This window comes from Vombatus ursinus, unplaced genomic scaffold (assembly GCF_900497805.2).
Source record: "Vombatus ursinus unplaced genomic scaffold, bare-nosed wombat genome assembly UNPS02012958.1, whole genome shotgun sequence".
NCBI classification, from domain to species: domain Eukaryota; kingdom Metazoa; phylum Chordata; class Mammalia; order Diprotodontia; family Vombatidae; genus Vombatus; species Vombatus ursinus.
In genome coordinates, this window is record NW_020952736.1 from 1106172 (window position 1) to 1125214 (window position 19043).

Sequence of the window (19043 nt, forward strand, 5' to 3'; positions counted from 1 at the left end):
CCCCACTCTCCTCCTGCCCCTCACACCATCCCCACTCTCCTCCTGCCTTTCATACCATCCCCACTGTCCTCATGGTGCTGGTTAAAGTTCTCATAGGAGTCCCAGCGAACAGCTGAGTCTGTGGTGTTGTAGTCAACAGAAACAGATGCATCATTTCGTGGAGGTTCCCGACCTAAGATGGGGGAACAGTGAGTACTGGGTTCAAAGGGTGGGCAGGAGACCCAGGGAAGAGGGAAATGGGAAGTGGGAAGTGGGGGGGACACTGACAACAGAACAGAATTTGGGTCTTACCTTTTATTTTCTCAGGGCCAGAGGAGAAGACAAATTCCACCGAGGCTTGGAAAGGGAATCTCTCATCTGGGAAAGAAGGAAGCCAAGAAGCCTGAGCAGAAGGGCCCTGGAGATCACCCATGAGGCCCTCAGCCACTTCCCTCTGCTCTCACCATGGACACTGTCCCTTTCCTAGGTATGCCAGCACCCTCCCCACTCTGTATCCCTTCCCCTTCCCTCCTCACACACACACACACACACACACACACACACACATGCATACACACACACACATATATACACATGCACACACATACACACATACACATATATACACATACACACATACACACATACACACATACACATACATACACACATACACATACATACACACACATATATACTCTCTCTCTCTCTCTCACCGGTCCAGGCTTCATCCAACTGGTCTTTGGAGAAGGTGAGGTGGGGTCCATGAATGGTACATGTGTGGAACTGAACCCGGAACACAAGGGTCCGCTCTGACTCCCGGCCTCCCTTATGATAGCATGTCACCTGTTTGGGTGAAAGAGGGGAAAGGGCCCTTAAGCACCCAGCCACCACGTCAAGTTATCACCATAGCTCAACTCCAGGGAACTTCTTCTGGGAATCCCCTTCCCCACCTCAAAGTCCCACCTTCACCACCCGGACCCACAGAACGTCAGAATATGACTCTTCTCTATGCCTCCCAAGATCTCCCCTTTCTTCCCCCCAGCTTTGCTATTCTTACCAGGACATCACCTTTGAGGAGAAGTGCGGGCTCCAGGCTGATGCAAAGCTGCTGGGGCCCTGGATTTGAGATGTGACTTGGGGGAAAATGAGAGGAAAGGAATGAGACAGAAGGTTGACTGGAGAGGAAGCTTATCTGCTTTATGTCTAATGAGTCGGGAATAGGGAGCAGACACAGGGACGGAAGGCTCAGACTGTGTGGACCCAGATGCCCAGTGAGGTGGGGAGGGGAAACATCTGGGGAGGATGGGGCAGTTAGAGACTGAGACCTTTGGGGTTAAGGAGGAATTTGGAAGAATTGGGATAGCGTAGGGAATAAGATATCTCAGCCGGGGACTGAGGCCTCCAAGGAGGGTAGGGGCTGAGCTTGGGGAATGGCAGATGGGGAGGAACAGGGGTTGATGACAGCTCACTAGACTCCAGACGTATAGACGAGTTGCATGGACTGATAGATCTTGAGGAAGGGTTGATAGCCTGATGTAGAGAAGAGGAAGGTGAGGAGGAGGAGGAGGAAGAGGCCAGGAAAGGCTCTGCCCCTCCCTGAACCCACAGCGTCAGGGGACTCACCTGTTCCTGGCTCAAAGGCAGGCAGGACGGGCATGAGCACATGGTGGAGAAACAGGGGGCTGCTATTCATTCTGATGGAGCCAGACAGGAGACCGCTGAAGTAGCTGATGTACCTGCATGGGTTGAGTCAATTCACCATGAACTGGGTGTAAGGCACTGGGCTGGGTAGTGAGAGGGATGAGCAGAAACTGTCCCTGCCCACAAAGTGCTTACAGACTAGTAGGGAAGGGTGTTTAGGCACACAAATCATGAGGCTGGACAAGTGCATAAGAGAGGGGGGAGAAAAAGTCACATGAGGTCTGAGGAAGGAATGAACATTTCCAACCAGAGTCAAGAGGGAGGGCTTCATGGCAAGGATAGCTAGTTCAGAGAATGGAACTACATTCTATATCTTTCTACATATTCTACATCAGGCTTAAGTTCCTAATCTTTTAATTTTTTTTGTATCATAAATGCCTTTGGCAGTCTGTTAAGACCTACAGACCCCTTGTCTGAATCACGGATTGTTGTTTTAATTCATAATTGAAGGAAATGCTAAATTTCAGTTAGAGGTTAGTGAAATAAAGATGTATTTTTTTTTCTCATGTAAGTGGACCCTCTGAAATTCATCCACAGATTCCTTAGGGGTCTATGTACTGACCCCATGTTAAGAAGAATGCCTGTCCTCTCCTCTCTCTGCCCACCTCCAGGCAGTTCTGCCCTCCACCTCTCAGCCCCAGGAAACTTCTCCACCTTCCACTTTGGGACAGAGCATCCCAAAGGGCTCTTTTCCTTGCACTGAGTCCTGCTTCACTTAGGGCCCCTTGGTTCTCACCTTATTTCCTAGCAGGCAGGCCTGCAGCCCCTGACCACCCCATGCTCACTCTTGTCCACCACTGCCTTCCTGGGGGTCCTCTGCTCACCTTCGCTGGGAGGGCTGGAACTCAGAAGCCATTTTGTCTTCACAGAACTTTCGCATGGTGAGAGTGGCCAAAGCCTGATCTTCACTGGGAGGACAGAGAGTGTCAGGGGAGTTATGGAGGTATAGAGCCTGAGTGAGCATTCCAAGCCCCTCCCCAGTGACCCTCTAGAGGAAAACTTGAAGGATGGGGGGCGAGGAGAGACAGACCATAATGATGGTCTACTTCTGTATAGCCTAAAGCTATACAGCTTTATATATAGTATATATAATATAGTGTGTATATATTATATATAATATAATATATAGTATAGTATATATAATATATAGTATATACAACATATAGTGTATACATATTATATATACATACACATATACATATATTACCCATATATACATATACATTATACAATATACATATACACATAACTATATATTACACGTATATATACATATATACATATATATGTGTATATATCACTTTCAAGTGATTGCCTTTATCTCCACTTTACAGATGAAGCTGAGTGACTTGTCCAAGGTCACAGAGCTAGTACTGACCTAGGGGGTCCCATTCTACTCTGCTGCCTGGGAGGGGGGTGAGATGTCAATGGGTCACATCCTTAAGGGGGTGGAGGATGAGGCTGTCTGTTCCAAGCTTCCCCGTCCCTAGCGGGTGGGAAGAAGGGAAGGACAGAGGCACACCTGGCCGAGATCTTGCTGTAATGCATGTAGGCAGCCACAATGACACCCAGCTTGGCCTTGTTTCCCTAAGGCAGAGAGAGACAGAGACGGGGCTGGTACCTCGGCTGGAAGTCTTGGTCCTCGAAAGCCTCACCCCCTCACCCCACATGCTGGGCGTACCTTGCAGTAGAGAACCACCACATGCTGGGGGCTGGAGCTAAGCCAGTTTTCCATAGCCTTGCAAATGGAGCACAGCTTGTCCAGGGGGGGTGCGTGTAAGTCAGGCCAACCGAAGTCCTGGACCTGGAGGGGTCAATCAGTCCACAGGCATTTAGTAAGAACTGAGCTAAGGGCTGGGGATACAAAGAAAGGCAAAAACCAGAAAGAAGGGAAGGGATGATGACGAGGGCCCTGGGGCCAGGGTGGGTGTCTGTGAACTACTTAGGGTGGGAGAGAGGAGATCCTGGGATCTTCTATACTGGTCTGTGCAGGGCTCAGATCCCACAGAAGCACAGATTTAGAGCTGAAGGGAGCTTCAAAGAGGACCGCAAGGTCACCTAGTCCAAACTCCCCATTTTACATATGAGGAAACTGAGGCCCCAGAGAAGTCAAGTGATTAGACCAAAGTCATATAGGCAGTAAATGGCAGAGGTGGTATTTGAACCCAGGCCTTTCCTCTGAATTCTAAAATTCAGCACTCCCTGTTGTCTGGAGCACAGAGCCCTGGCATGTCTCCTCCCCCACCCCCTCTGAACCTGTTCTCTCTGGCAGTCCACAGCAATCCTGCTCTCAAGGAGGCAGGCTGGGAGAGGCTTTTCGAGAGCACCGCTACCGCAGGCCCGGCCATTCCACTTTACAGGGAAGGGGGCAGGTTGGCTAGGTTTCGTCCAGCCTGAGGCAGAGACGCCCGTTTGGAGAGTCTGGGCGGCCCTCCCCTACCTTGGGGTTCAGGCGATTCAGGTCATGCCGTTTCTCTGACAGGTTGAAGAGCTGCAAAAGACAGGGGCAGAGGTAGGGGAGGGTTTGTGATTTTACTGGTATAGGGAGCTCCCGAGACCCACCAAATGCACCTCTGCTCTGCAACTTCTCGTTTTCAAAGAGAGTTGCTTAGAGTCTAAGTGACTCGCCCAGGGTCATACAGCCAGTATCTGTCAATCAATCAAAGTATCTATTAAGCACCTACTGTGTACTGGACACTGTGCTAAGTGCTGAGAATACAAATACATACAAAAAAATGAAACAGAAAGGGGGCAGCTAGGTAGCACAGTGGATGGCGCTCTAGCCTTGCAGTCAGGAGGACCTGAGTTCAAATCCAGCCTCAGACCCTTGACACTTACTAGCTCTGTGACCCTGGGCAAGTCACTTAACCCTGATTGCCTCACGGAAAAAAAAAAAAAAGAAACAGAAGAGAATAAGCATTTATATTTATAGCACTTTCTATATGCCATACACTGTGCTATTATACTATTATATTTATACTATATATTATATATATCATAATATATTTTATATTACACTATTACAAATATTATCTCATTTGACTCTCACAACAACCCTGGGAAGTATTAGGTGCTGTTATTAGCCTCATTTTACATTTGAGGAAACTGAGGCAAACAGAGGTTATGTGACTTCCCCAGGTTATACAGCTTAGGACGCGTCTGAGGCTGCATTTGAACTCAGGTCCTCCTGACTCCACACCCACTCGAAGCCTCGAAAACCTATTCTCAAAGACCTCACATTTCATAGCAGAAATGGGGCTTGAACCCAGATTTTCTAACTACAAAGCAAGCTTTGAGGTTATGCCACGGGGCCACCCAATGCTGTTAGCTTTGTGACTCAGTACCCCACCAGGCCAGGCCCCTCCTCCGAGCCATTCTCCCAGGTCTTGGCCCTGTCTCTCACCAGGTAGTTGTCCCGGTGCTTGGACTGAAGCACGTGTGCCAGTTCCCGAAGGTGGCCTCGATGTCTCTGTTCGTCGAACCTCCCTGGGAAGGCGGCTGCCAGGATTCTCTCGGTCACATAGGTCAGATCCAGGTCCCAGCGGCGCTCCATGAGTGGGTCCAGACTAAAACTCCTAGTAGTTATATGGAAGCAAATGGGGATGGAGGAATGAAAGTTACAGGGAGAAAGACTTGGGGTCAACCTAAAAGAACTCTCTACTATTGGTAGGAAGCAGTTCTAGGAAGAATTTTTCCTCTTATTGGAATGTAGTGAGCTCTCTGTCACTAGAAGTATCCAAATAGAAGGGGCTGGTCAGGGATGTTATAGAGAGAATCTACTCTCCTTGGGAGCTTTAAAGTCATTTCCAACACTAAAATTATGGAGGAGTTTATGTTGCCGGGTGAAGTGTATATGGGCATAGGTGCTGAGGAGTCACCCAACCTGGGCACGGCAGATATCATAGTAGGGGAAGAGTGGGGAGAAGGGGAGGAGTGGGTACGATACCAATGATGTCATAGGATTTAGAGCTAGAGAGAGGTCATCTACTCCACCATCTTTATTTTACAGAGAAGAAATCTCTGGCCCAGGTAAATGATTTATCCAAGATTACAATCAATCGATCAATCAATATTTATTAAACACCTAATACTCTTACATCCTTTCCACTACATCATACGGGGGCATCGTGCAGGGCCGAGACACGGATGACTAAGGGACGGGAACTGCTCACCTACAGCTGGGGAAGCGGGTAAGTGTCTGGTTAAAGCTGGGGACTGAAGGGAGGTCAGGCCACCACCACCCTCCACCCCACCCCCACCCTCCACCCCACCCCCATACCTGGGCAAGGTGCTCCGCTGCTTGGAATGATTCAAAGACTTGGTGGATCCCTGGAGAGGAGAGAAGCCTTGTCTGGGACTCCCCTGCTCTTCCCTCCTCTCCTACCTCCCGAGCACCCCCCTACCTCGTTCACTTGAAGGTCATCATTTCCCTTAGCTAACCCCCTCCCCCATTTCTCCTCTACTGCTACCTTACCAGGTGCTCAATGCGTCTGACTGGTGCAGTGTTTCTCCTCTACGAAGGAAAAGAGCGTTGGATGAATAAGTGGTGGGAGCAGAGGGGGGCCCTAGATAGTATCTAGGGAATGTCTAACAAATTTTTTAGTAAGTCCCATAGACTGCTGAAGCCTGAGTGGGCAAGTCACTTCCCAAAAGGGTAGAGGGTAGAAAGGGGTTTCTGACAGTTGGGGAAGTGTCTATACCAGGAGGATGAGAAAGAAGGTAAAGATGGGCACCAAGATGCCAACTGCTCCCTGAATGGTGCCTACAACCAATATCCAAGGGTATCCCAGAGGAGCCAACCCACCCACCATATCTGGAGCTATTAGACAAGAGACTACTCAGGGTTCTCTAAACATACTCACCAGCTCCACAGGGGGCAGGGCCTGGCACGTCGTGGTCACCTGGAAGGAGGCCTTGGTGAAAGGGGTACCTCTGCCCCCAATGCCCACTCCTTAGAAGAGTGGTGGTTGGGGGTACCCCTGGTCCAAGGTGAGATGGCTGAGGGGGTTGTGGGCACCAGCTGAGGACTGACGCTATAGAATGGAGCTGTTGCAGTCTCCCCTCCGGCCTCTTGGCCCCCCACCCCCCTAGACCCCTTGCTTGTTGCTCTTGGCTCCCAGCCCCCTCCCCACACAGACCCCCATTCATCCCAGCCTAGGGACGAGAAGCTATATATAGTACAGCGCAGGCGGGCAGTGGCCGAGTAGGGACACTGGTGTCTTTCATGGGGGAGAACCCGCCCCTGGGCATAGAGCTTCCCCCAGGCTGATTCCCTCCCCCTTCTCCACCCCCAGCACTCTACACCCTTGATCCCCAAAGAGGTGACATTGCTAGAGGGTGAATGGCTGTCTGTGCCCTCCCTTCCTTCTTTCATCTTAAACACTTTCCAGGAGGCTGGAGGGTGGGAGTGGGCAGGGCTGGTAGAGAGTGGTAGGATCCGGAGGTCCTGATGACCAGCACTGCTCCAAGCTCTGGTGGCCATTCTGGGTGCCCAGAACCCTCTTTCAGAAGTAGAGGAGAAAGCTAAGCCTGACACCTGGAGCCCCACACTTAGCTCCCCCTCCTCCCTGCTGGGGCTCACCACCCCCTCCCCCCTTCCTTCTACTCCCGTCCTCGGTCCAGCTGCAGCCTGGGCACATCACCAAGACAAACTCCCAATTCCCCCCTCCACCCAGCTCGTGACACCCCCCTGGAGGTGGAGCCCAGCGGCTCTTAAAGGCATAAGCACAGCATCCTCCCCTGTGACCCGTGTGTCTGTAGAGGTAATGATACAGGATATCTGAGGGGTTGGGACGGTGGTAGGAAGGAAGAGTGGGGGGGGCAGGCTCCTCCTGGGCCTGGGTGCCAGGCAGGGGGAAGCCTGGAGGTCAGTTAAGCCCTAGGCTATCTCTCTGGGACCCTTCTGGAGCCAGGCTGAGGGTCAGGGGACTTACCTTGGCCTCACATTTCCGATGTGCCGCTGCTTTGCAAACTGAGGGGGAATAAGAGAAAAAGGAGGGAATAAGAAAAACACTTTGGGATGGCCTTAGGCTAGGGCCTTTCTCCCTGACCTTGGAAGGGAAAACCTAGGGATCCAGTAGGATTGAGCCTACTGGGAACACAGGGAGGAACCATGAATTTCCTCAACAAGGGATGTTGACAGGGATGAGAAAGGGAAAAGGGGATGGTGGGTGTTGTAAGTGGAGAGTGGCGACGGAGTATCTTGAGGACCACAGACTGGGGCCTGGGAGATTTCAGAAGGGAGGATGAGGCTGGTAATGGAGTGCCAGGGGCTGAGGGGCAAGGACGAAGGGGCTGTTAATGCTAAGTGCTGTCTGGGTTGTGAGGGGACTTTAGTGAGTTTGGGTGCATGGCTCTGGAGACAGGCTGGTTGTGAAGGAGTGGGGCTCTTTCTAAGGGGGCAGCTGGGAGGCAAAGGCTGTCGTGTTGTCCCGGAAGAGGAGAGGCCGGGAATATGGGAAGGGGGCTGCCTAGAGGAGGAGTGCCCAGTTTAGATGGGAGTGGGGAATGTCGAGGAGTCAGGGGAGTCTCCCGACTGTGGGAGGATGTCAGGGGCTCTCACCTCGGCACACTAGCCCGGTCCCATCAATTGTCACCTTACAGGCAGTACAGGCTGGTGGCTTCTTCCGGAAAACCTTCTCCCTAAAACTGTGTGGCTCAGCCTTCCCAGGCTGAGGACACAGGAATGGACAATTCATTACAATCTGGATCAGATACTGTCCCCAGAGTCTTCATACTTTGGCCCTGTCCTTCCCCAGTCATCAGTCTTGAGCCCCTCCCCCTCCCCCTATCATTCTATCTGGGTTGGGTTTGTCAACCGGAAATTATAAAGGGCTACAATACACATTTTTCTCCTTTTCCCCCCCATACCCTCACTCTCCAAACCTCTAGTCCTACCTCCCCCGCCTGGAAGATATACAGACCCCTTCGAAGCCGCTAATTCTGGGGAGGAGTCCTGACCCTGGGGAGTTTCTGGTCTCACCCCTCCCTCCTCCTGGGGGAGGTGGAATGTGCTTGGAATCTGCCTCCTTTCATAACCTGGGTCTGACAACCTGGGCTCGGCCCCTCCCAGGATCACACTTGTATACATCACGTGGTCATCAATGGTACAGTGCCCTCACGGTCCCTGCTTACCTTGCCAGGCTGGAACACGGGCACCACGCCCAGGGAGGGGCCTGAGAGCTGGGCTGCCTAAATCTAATCCAGGGCCTGCAAGCCATCCCCTGGGGCCTCCCTCTTTGCTCTAAGGGGCTGGGGAAGGCCCCCTCAGTTCATTGACCTTGTCTCCATTTCCTTTGCCCCAGGGAGGCCCTGCTGTCTCTTCCCTTCTTTCCCTCCCTCACCAGTTCCTGGGAAAGTTACCTGAACGCAGCAGATAGGACCTCCCGTCATGTCCCTGAATCTACCAGTTTGGGACATCAGAATCTCATCTGGCACTCAGAAGAGGGGTGGCCTAAATCAGGCACTTCTCTCCTTTCCCTTTCACCCCCCATCAGAGCAGCTGGCATGACCCCTTGTAACAAACACTACCCTTCTCCCTGCTCTCTCCCCGCTCCCTGTTGGCTGCCGCCAACTGCTTGTCATAGCCAGGGACACATATTTGCTCGTTGACTGGGTGGAGGTGGCAGCTGTAAGGTGTGATTGCAGTGAGAAGACGGAAGGAAAGAGCGAGGTGGTGCAGTGGATAGAGATTCAGGAAGACCCGAGTGCAAACACTGCCTACCTGTCTGACCCTGGGCAAGTTATTTAACCTCTGTTTGTCTCAGTTTCCTCATCTGTAAAATGGGGATGATAACAGCACCTAGCTTGGGGGTTGTTGTAAGGGTCAAGTGACAGAATATTTGTAAAAATCGTTAGGACAGCAGACTTTACACTGTAAAGTCCTGGCACATAGTAGATGCCATATAAATGTTAGTTATTACTATTAAGTAGAAAGCAGCCTGGAGCCCCAGGGTGGGTGGATGCCTCTTAGTCTGAGAGACTATACTCTGATTCCAGAACTCTCCTCCCTTATGACAAAAACTCAGAAATTTGTTCTGTGACCTGGGCCAAGTCACATTCCATCTCAGAGCCTCGGTCTCCTCATTTGTAAAATGAGGGGGTTGGGTTGAAGGGTCCCTAAGACTTTTCCTAGCTCTAACACTCTATGTTTCTGAGGGGTTACTTACTTTGCTTTTTTTGGGTGGTCCATATCCCTCTACTCTCCCTGTGGACTTTGGGTCATAGATACTGGTGCTTTAACCAATGACAACTTCAACCCTCCCCCATCCCCCACCTTCCAAAAAAACCCCAACAATCAAAAACTACTGTCTTGTCCCAAATTCAGCCTGCTCTGATATGATACCAAAAAACCAAAACAAACAAACAAACAAAAAACCAAAAAAAAAAACTCACAAATTTAGAGCTGGAAGGGACCTGAAGGGTCATCCAGTCCATTTTACAGATGGGGAAACTGAGACCCCAGAAGTGACTGGCCCATGGTCACACAGATACCAGAGGTGGAATTTTAACCCAGTCTTTTAACTTAATATCTGGTTCTTTCTACTATCCTGAACTGCCTTTTCCACAACTAAATTTCCGTTGAGGTCATAAACCTAGCCCACCCATACTGACAAAGATCACTTCCTCTTGAACAATTCAGCTTTAGAGAAATGTTGGCGCTTCAATTTTCCCTGTCATTTGAGCCCTATGGCCTCCTTAGTCTGTCCTCCCAAGGAGAGGACATCCTCCCATATCCAGGCTTACAAGATTAAAGACAAATTGCTTCTCCTATGATCTCATCATGGATTGGTGGGGCAATACTGCCTTGACCCTTCTGGGGTCTGGGATGAGAGGCTGAAGGGAAGACAGGCAATGTCTTCCGATTCTCTGCCCCACCACACATAGTCTTACTATGTATTACCCAACCTGTCCCCAGCTCCTGCCCAAATATCCTCCCCTCTTACCCCTCTCTTTAGCAATCCCCTAAGAGACTGGTTGGAACCCAGGAAGGAATTTTTCCACACTGGGTCAACCCAACCAGACCTATTGGTTTTTGAGAGACCCAGATAGGGATAGAGGATGTTGGTACATTTTGACATTAACTAGGCCTGCCCACAAGATGCAAATGCATATAAAAGTGAGGACAGATTATGTCCTTCGCCAAGAGTAGGAATTCTAATGTACCCCTGGCTTCCATCCCACATCCTGGGGACAGAAAACTCCATCCTAACTCCAGTTAATATTCCCACTTCCACAGAATCCTCTAGGAGGGAATTGGGAGGAAAGGATTGTCTCTGTCCAGTGCCCCAACCTGAGTGCCAGCCCACTGGGCATGCAGGAAATAGTCCCAAAGGACTCTGGGGTTATGGGTTCCCTGGACTTAAAAAGTGGAGGACCAGCTAGGTGACTGTCCCCAGCTAGAGCGAAGGAGGAGACGAGGGGCTATGCCAGTGCTTCCTGCTGACTGGGGGATTTCTTAGTCATTCCCACCCCCAAATTTCTGCAGAATCCATGCACCCTCCTTGCTTTGCCCACAGAGAGACTGAGAGAGTGGCCAGGTTAAGGGGGAAATTAAAAGGGAGAAGAGGAGCCTGAGAGGGACCAGGTCAAAGGGCTTCAGTGCCCATTTCTCCTCTCCCATCCCACCCTCTGTCCCATTTCTACCTATCTGCCAGGGGCCATACCCTAGAGAGAAAGCCACGCTCCCTCATTCTGCCTCTGTGGGCTTCTCCCCAACCTGTCCTCCAGGCTCTGTCCCACTTAAGACCCCTGCCCCCACCCGATCCCACAGTGCCTGTCCCCTCCTACCCTGCACACAGCCCGGGCGCTGTCCCTTCTCCCCAGGGCTCGGAGCAGCCTCTCCACTGGGCTGCTGGACTTCATGTTTCCCCGGGGGCCAAAGGCCACCCAGGCTGGGATATTTGGGGCAATGCTGGGTGGACACTGGGTGTCCGGCTGGGCGGGGGAGCCAGGAACAATGAAATGACCGGGCCTGGGGCTTCCTGGAAGCCGCAGGATGGAGGCGGTTGCTTCCCTTGGGCGGGGGCTGGGACAAGAAGGGGGGGAGAGGGTGGGTCTGGCTTGTGTCAGATGCTAGAGGTCCACCCCTGCCTGGAGGTGGAGGGGAGTGCAGGGCGGGAGGGGGCACAGCTAGGCTTCAGGAAGTGGGGAGGGCAAGAGAGGATGGGGAGTGGGGGTGGGGACAGAGTCAGATTATATTCCCAAGATCTATCCCATTGGGTCAGTTCAAGGATCCAATCAGATCATATCCTCTCCAACTGACCGGACGGTGGCCATTTCTAGGGATCTATCTCATGGGGGTGGGGGAATAGGTGGACGGGGAATCCCAGGATCCTCGTAGTTGGTATATGCCCATGTCAGATCCTCGTTGTCAAGGAGAAGGGATCTCTCGGATCTGGACAGACCTGGACCTGGTCTCCCTGACAGGGATCCAGATCCCAGGGAGTTCGTGAATAACGTGGAGCCAAAGGAAGAAGTGGGGACGGAGCGTCCTAGTTAGCCTCGTTGTTCAGAACATTTTGTGCCCCCAGGGACTTCCTGGCCCCTCCCTCCATAGCTGGAGGGCCCTGGGAACCAGGTTCCCTTCTTATCACCTTCTCCCCGCCTCCCCCTCCTCCCCAGTCCACTGCAGTCTGGCTGTCAGAGAGGAGGGGTGGAGGCAGGGGATGATGACTGCAGAAGCCCTAGACACATGACTCCTTCTCTGGGGCAGTGGGGTACCCTGTGAGCTGACCGTGTCATGCTGTGGGGGCCTGAGGGACCCCATATCACCTAGAAGCCCTCCTCTGGGGACAATTCTCTTGGCCCCAGAGTTCTTCCTGGTGTCATTTCTTACTCTGTTACCGTATCTCCACCATCCTGATGAGTCTCCCACTGGCTGACCAGTCTCGTCCTGGTCTCCTTTCCCCACCGCAGCCCAGCTTCATCCCTCCTCCCCACTCCCTGACAGTAGAGGAGAGCCCATAGCTGGCCTAAGGAGACAGCTCCTCATCTCTAGCCCATTTCAACCTCTTCCCACCACTCCTGTTAGCCCTCCAGCCCCTCTCCTATTCCTTCCCATCAACCACACCCCACTCCCTCTCGTCACCTTCATGGCTTCCCTCTGAAGTGCTCCCCTGTCTTCACCCAGATCAGCTCCAGAGCCCAGGAGGACAGGACAGGAGTCTCTCCCCCTCCTTCTCACCCTCCTGTTCTCTCCCCTCCCTACCACAGGCCTCCGGCCTCCTGGGAATTCAGCCAGCTTCCTGTCTCAGGAATGGGGTGGAGGTGGGGGGCCGAAGGGGGGAACGGAGGAAACCCTAAGTTTGTCCTTGAATACAAGGGGTTCATGACCTGAATTTCCAAGGATTAACTATTTAGCTGTCCTAACCCCAACCAAACCTTTGAACACCCAGGACCTGAGCAATCACTCAGAAAGAATGTGTCACCCCCTCACTCATTTGCATCTAGTTTGCATGGTATTTACTGAAGGTCAGCCTCTGCCCAGGCAGTCTGCCCAAGCCCTCCTTTTTGACTGTATCCGTCCGTCCTACCTCTGATTCCCCCAGTCCCTGCCCCCTTTCCCCTGAAAATCCTCCCCCCATCCCCTCCACCATAATTGTCCCCAAGCTTTATGTGGGTGAGGCACTGAATTTGTGTATAGAATGTTACAGACTGGAAAAGACCTTAGGGTCTGTTTAGTTTACTAAACTGTAAACACCAAGGAGGCTGACACCTTGACTTATCTAAACTGTGCCTCCCCCAGCAGCTAACAGTGCTCTTCTCTCAGTAGATGCTTAGTAAATCTTTGTTGAATTAAACGGAATTATTGAAGCATCTATTCCAACTGCCTTGTTTTACAGATGACAAACCGAAGGCCTAGAGAGGGGGAAAGGGCTTAGTTGCCCCACCATCCCTTGCTTCCCTGTTTGGACTGGCTCGTATCCTGAAAAGTCTCCTGGTCCTGACCTCCATTTCTTTCTTGCCCTCCCACTCCTGACTAGCTCTCCCCCTCTGGGCCCTAGCAGACTACTAGGATACTAACCTTAGGGGGCTAGGGGAACCTCCACAAAAAAATCTTGCTCCTTTCTATTTTTGCCTTCTCCACTTCCTAACTGAATTGAGGGACTGGGTGCTGCTAAATTGAATCAGAGCCCCATAATGCTCCTAGGTTCAGGCAGCATCTGCCCAACTAACTGTGCCCCTTCCAGACAGATTGGCGTGCAGAAATGGGGAATTTAGGACTAAGGACAGAAACATCCAAGGGGCCTAGTTTCTCAGCCCCGAAATTTGAAAGGGTCAGGCAGTGGATCTTGGGGCCCCTCACTTCCACCACTAAGTCTGGCCAGGTCTCAGGACATTCCAGACATTGTGCCAATGTGGGCAGTAAGACCCTGGCATGATACTGTACCTAGGGAGAGACTGGCACTGAGAAGATCGAGTGGCAGGTGATTTTTCTTTTCTTTCTAGTTCCTCACATCTCCTCTGAGTTGAATTGGGTCAGCCCACAAAACCCTGGACTCTACCTGTAGCCCCCAGCTCCCTTGTCTTTAAATCCTCCCTTCAGGACTGCCATCCTCCTCCTAAGGGGTCTCATCTCCCTGGTACTGGCTCATGGCAGCCTGCAGCTAAACCCTTCCGATATCCCTCCCCTTGGGTCTCCCTAGGTCTGGCAACACTAACTCTTCTACCTTAACCTTCTTTGCTGGTGGTTAGAAATGGAGGGAGGAAATACTTCTGAGTCAGGCCTCAGTTTCCTCCTTGTGTTCTGGGAGTGTGAGGGGCATGAAAAGAGAGGCACTACATTATAGAAATGATTTGAGATCACCTGGGTACCCCTGATTGGCATCTGCAGAGGAGAAGATAGGTGGGCAGGAGGGAGAGCAGTCTAACTTCCTGCCATATTGTAGGGTGAGAAAACTCACCTATCTGGTGTGGATACCTAAGGGTTAAGGTAGGAAGAAAGTTGGAATATTAGCCCCCTAGCCCACATGAAACTCAGTTCTCAGCTGGACTTCTGCTCTCCCACTGCTCCCTCCTGTCCCAACCATCCTTGCGGGGCACATTCCAGTGCTTGCCTGCCTCTTCCCTCCCCTGACTTGGCCCCCTCATATGCTGGGCCAGGAAGTCTTCGGTTTGTTTGGAGAAGCCCCCTCCACCCCTTACCCCCCCCTCCTGGAAATAGCTGTGGTTGGATACAGAGGCTGGAAGCCCAGGCCTGGCTAGAGGGGAGGGGGAAAGGGTGAAAGGGCCGAGGAAAGAAGGAAGGATCCAGGCCTTAATTGGGGGCGGGGGGGGGGGGAGTCCTAGGGTGGGAGCAGAAGGGAGGCCAGATAACTGGGGATGGAGAATAAATCAGGGGTAGGGACTGGGGGAATGGAAAGGTGTGTGTGAGTGTGTGGGGGAAATTGTGCCAGAAGCATAGCTGGGGATATAATTTCTGTCTTTACTTGCTTCCTGCCTCAGTTTCCCCAAAGATGAAGGACGGGGGAAGGAAGCCCTATCCACTCTCCAAAACCTCTAAAATCTTGGGCCCAGGGTAACGTTCCTGCTGCTGCGGGACTCTCGGTGCCGCTGGGGGTGACTGCGAGGCATACTCGCCTCCAGGTAGCACTTTAGGGGCTGCCTATCAGGCTACGTCTGCTAACCTGACTGCATTGAAAGGGTGCGGCTTGGCCCTGGGAAGGTGCGCGTCCCAAGACGCTAGGGTATATGCGAGTGTGCTGGGGGGTGGGCGTACCTGCGCATGGAAGGGGGTGTGTGCGTATGCCTGTGTTGTGTACGTGAGTCCCCGCAAGCCCTGCCTCCTAAGGTCGGCGTCTGCGCATCGCTGCGGAAGAACAAACTTTCCTCGTCCTAGGCTAGTAGAAGTGGGTGTGAATGGGTAGAGTCCCCCCGACCCAAGCCGGGCTCCAAAGCGGGGTCCCCCTCCCCCACCGGCCCCACTCCCGGGCCTCGCCCAGGGCACCGCCCTCCTGCCCTCTCCTCCTCCTCTTCTTCCTCCTTGGCCCCGAGATCAGCCGTGACGCAGCCGCCGCCCACTCACCTTGGGGGGCCGCCCTGCGGGGCGGGAGCGCGGGGGGCAGCAGCAGGGGGAGCCCCCGGCCCAGCCCATCCCGCCGCCGGGGCGGAGAGTGAGGGATGGAGGAAGGAGGGACCCGCAGCCGCCGCCACCGCAGCAGCCACCCCCTCGCCGCGCGCTTCCAAGTGCAGCTCCGCTCTCCTCCCGCCTCCGCCCCGCGCCCCGGTTCCCGGCGCTGCCCGGCCCGGCTGGGCTGGGCTGGGCTGGGCTGCTCGCTGCCCTCCTTCGTTCCTCTTTTCCTCCCTCCCTCCTTCCCTCCCTTGCTCCCTCCTTCCCTCGCTCCGGCTCCAATCCCCACTTCCCGCCCCGCTCCCCGCCCCCTAGCCCTCTCTTCTCCCCACCTTCTCCCGAGGACTGCACGAGACACAGACTGGAGCGGAGAGACGGGGAGAGACCCCGAGACCCTGCCAGGCCCCCTCTGGGGAGCGGGGGGGGGCTCCCCGGGATGGCCTTTTCACCCCCGTCCTCCCAGCTGGAGGTCAGGGCTGAGGTGGAACACAGCCATCGGGTCCGAGGGTCCTTCTGGTCACCCCCGGCCCCCGGCCCACCCGGGGACGCTCCCAGGCCCCGCGTCCGTGCACTTGGGCTTGGGGTCAGGCCTGGGCGGCCTCTGGCTTCCTGTTTCCCAAGCAGTTGGACACACACTTCTCCTCCCTCTTTCCCAGCCGGGCTTGGCACACACCCAGAGCCGATAAACAGGACAGATCAACTGCCTGCCGTCGTAGCTATTGACGTCCAGGGTTTTCTTCGCAAGGAAATGTACTTCGCGAGGGCTGGGGCTGTGACCCCTCTAGCTTGACATACCAGGGTGCTTAGCATGAATTCAGTTCACATTTACAGTACTAAGTGCCCCATCTGTGCCGAAAACAGTGTGCTAGGCCCTGGGGGAGATTAGAAGTTTTTAAATACCTGGCGCCTGCCCTCAGGGAGCTTGCAATCCAGTAGTGGTGTCCGATACAAACTCATAACCATAACAGAAAATAAAGCGTGTGCATAAGAGATGAGCAAAGTATTTTGTAGGAGGCAGGGAAGCCTTGATGGAGAAGGACTACATTTGAGTTGGGCTTTAAGGAGGGGTAGGCACAAATAAGCATATGCCCAAAAGGGAGTCGAGACAGAATATACCAAAATATTCACAGCAGTACTGTTTGGATTAGCAAATTTAGGTAGGGTCCCAGAGATTGAGGAACGATTGATAGAAGGATGGATTGACAAAGATGACAAGAGAGGAAAATGACAAATGTGGAGGGGCTGTGGGAAAGCTGAGACACTGGTACGTTGTTGGTGGAGCTATGGATTGGCGCAGCCATTCTGGAAAGCAGTTTGGAACTACGTCCCCAAAGTTACTAAATCATGCATATACCCCATATCTCACAGTGATACCAATACTAGGCATATAATTCCCAAAGAGAGATGAGGACCTGTATATTCAAAAATACGGGTAGCAGGTATTTTTTGTGGTAGCCCCAAACTGGAAATTAAGAGGATGTTGTCCTATTCAGGAATGGCTAGACAAATTGTGGTATATGAATGTAATGGAACATTACTGTGTCCTAAGAAATGACAAAAGAGACTGTAGTAAAGGAAATTAGAAAGACTTGTATGAACCCATGTAGAGTGAAGTGAGCAAAACCAGAGAAATTTGCACAATAACAATGTAGAAAAAAAAAACAACTTTGAAAGATTTTAGAACTCTGATCAATGCAATGATAAGCCATAAATCCAAAAAAATAAAGAGGAACATGGCATCTTCTGACAGAGAAGTGATGAACTTAAAAGAAAAATACATTTTTGGATATGACTTCAATGTGGAAATTTGTTTTGCTGGGTTAGGCATCTAAGTATCTATAACTTGATTTTTCATGTTTTGTTTTGTTTTGGGCTGGGGTAAGTGGGAGGGAAAGATTAATAAAATAATTTTTTTTTAAATTTGGGTATATGAATGCAATGGAATCATATTATGCACTAATAAATGACAAATAAAATGTAGGTCCTAAATCATAGGTCTGACCATGTCATTCCCTGACATTGACTTCAGGGGCTTCAATTTATCACCTCCAGATGACAGACCCTGAGTTTTGCATTTAAACCTCTTCACAACTTGGCCCTTTCTGACCTTTCCAGACACTTGATTCTACATTAATGAATAAGCCTAAAGTACTCAACAGGGATGAACTGCTTACATTCTAGTATAGGGAGATGATGTTATATGTTTCCTTTTAATCATGTTATCATCAGGGACTATTAAGGGAGTATAATTATAATTATTGCTATTATTAATTTTTTTGGTGAGGCAGTTGGAATTAAGTGACTTGCCTAGGGTCACACAGCAAAGTGTCAAGTGTCTGAGGTCACATTTGAACTCAGGTCCTCCTGACTCCAGGGCCAGTGTTCTATCCACTGGAGGGAGCAAAATTAGACAAGGCCTGAGAATGTTCTTGATGATTTTAAGAGAATGGAAAGAAATGGGAAGAGGAATGTCCTGGGACTGAGGGAGATTATGGGGAAGGGAAAGGAAGGTTAAGGAAAATTAGCATAATCAGGTTGTGCAAGTAGGCACCTATACAAACAAGGAGTGAAGGAAATGACTTAACACTTGAACCTTACTCTCATCTGAACTGGTCAAAGGTGGAAAGATTACATACACACACACAAACACACACACACACATGCACAGAATTGAGTACCGGAATATATTTCACTCAACAGAGAAAGGAGGGAAAGAGTGAGAAGAGAAAGGGTGAATTATAGGGAGAGTACACTAAGGGAGGGGTTAGTCCTAAGCAAAACAAACTCTAAGGATGTACCAAAAACCTATGGTTCTTTTTGAGATGGCAAAGAATGGGAATCAGAAGGGGTGCCATAAACTGGGGAATGGATGAACAAGTGATGACATGTAGATATGATGGAATATTATTGTGCTATAAGAAATGAAGAAGGGGATAGTTTCAGAGAAACCTGGGAAGACTTGTATGAACAGATGCAGAGTGAAGTGAACAGAACCAGGAGAATAATTTATATGACGAAAACAATATGGCCAAGGTAAACAACTCTGACTTAGATTAGGAGCGCCAATCATAATTCCAGAGGATTAATGATGAAACATTTAACCACTTCCTGATAAGAAAGGTGAAGGACTCAGAGTGCAAGATGAGATACATGTATTTTTTGGATATGGACAAGAAATTTTATTTGCTTGACTATACCCATTTGTAACAAGAGTTTTTTTTTTTTTTCCATTAAAAAGAGAGGGGGAGGTATTGGGATAGGAGAGAGAAAAGGTGAATTTTTGCTGGTT

The 19043-nt window shown here is 51.3% G+C and overlaps 1 protein-coding gene across 8 annotated transcripts in view; it reads right to left on the reverse strand.

Annotated features, from left to right (window-relative positions):
• Window positions 1-16168, reverse strand: part of TNS2 (tensin 2) — a 22660-nt gene extending 6492 nt beyond the window's left edge. Inside the window, exons 1-18 of one of the 8 annotated variants that reach the window (XM_027858338.1) lie at window positions 15404-15493; window positions 14492-14605; window positions 8246-8354; window positions 7617-7654; window positions 6546-6584; window positions 6158-6196; window positions 5963-6012; window positions 5087-5258; window positions 4124-4174; window positions 3365-3487; window positions 3206-3270; window positions 2508-2591; window positions 1606-1718; window positions 1452-1512; window positions 1040-1115; window positions 696-825; window positions 292-357; window positions 56-172 (exon numbers count right to left, since the gene is read on the reverse strand). In XM_027858338.1, the coding sequence (XP_027714139.1) occupies window positions 56-172; window positions 292-357; window positions 696-825; window positions 1040-1115; window positions 1452-1512; window positions 1606-1718; window positions 2508-2591; window positions 3206-3270; window positions 3365-3487; window positions 4124-4174; window positions 5087-5258; window positions 5963-6012; window positions 6158-6196; window positions 6546-6584; window positions 7617-7654; window positions 8246-8354; window positions 14492-14512 (1354 nt within the window). In that variant the 5' untranslated portion in view covers window positions 14513-14605; window positions 15404-15493. Of the gene's footprint in view, window positions 1-55; window positions 173-291; window positions 358-695; window positions 826-1039; window positions 1116-1451; window positions 1513-1605; window positions 1719-2507; window positions 2592-3205; window positions 3271-3364; window positions 3488-4123; window positions 4175-5086; window positions 5259-5962; window positions 6013-6157; window positions 6197-6545; window positions 6585-7616; window positions 7655-8245; window positions 8355-8606; window positions 8690-11472; window positions 11672-12772; window positions 12873-14491; window positions 14606-15403; window positions 15501-15709; window positions 15731-16086 lie in introns of those variants that run through there. The other 7 variants (XM_027858342.1, XM_027858344.1, XM_027858341.1 and 4 more) reach the window with 7 other exon arrangements.
• Between the last annotated feature and the right edge of the window lie 2875 nt (window positions 16169-19043).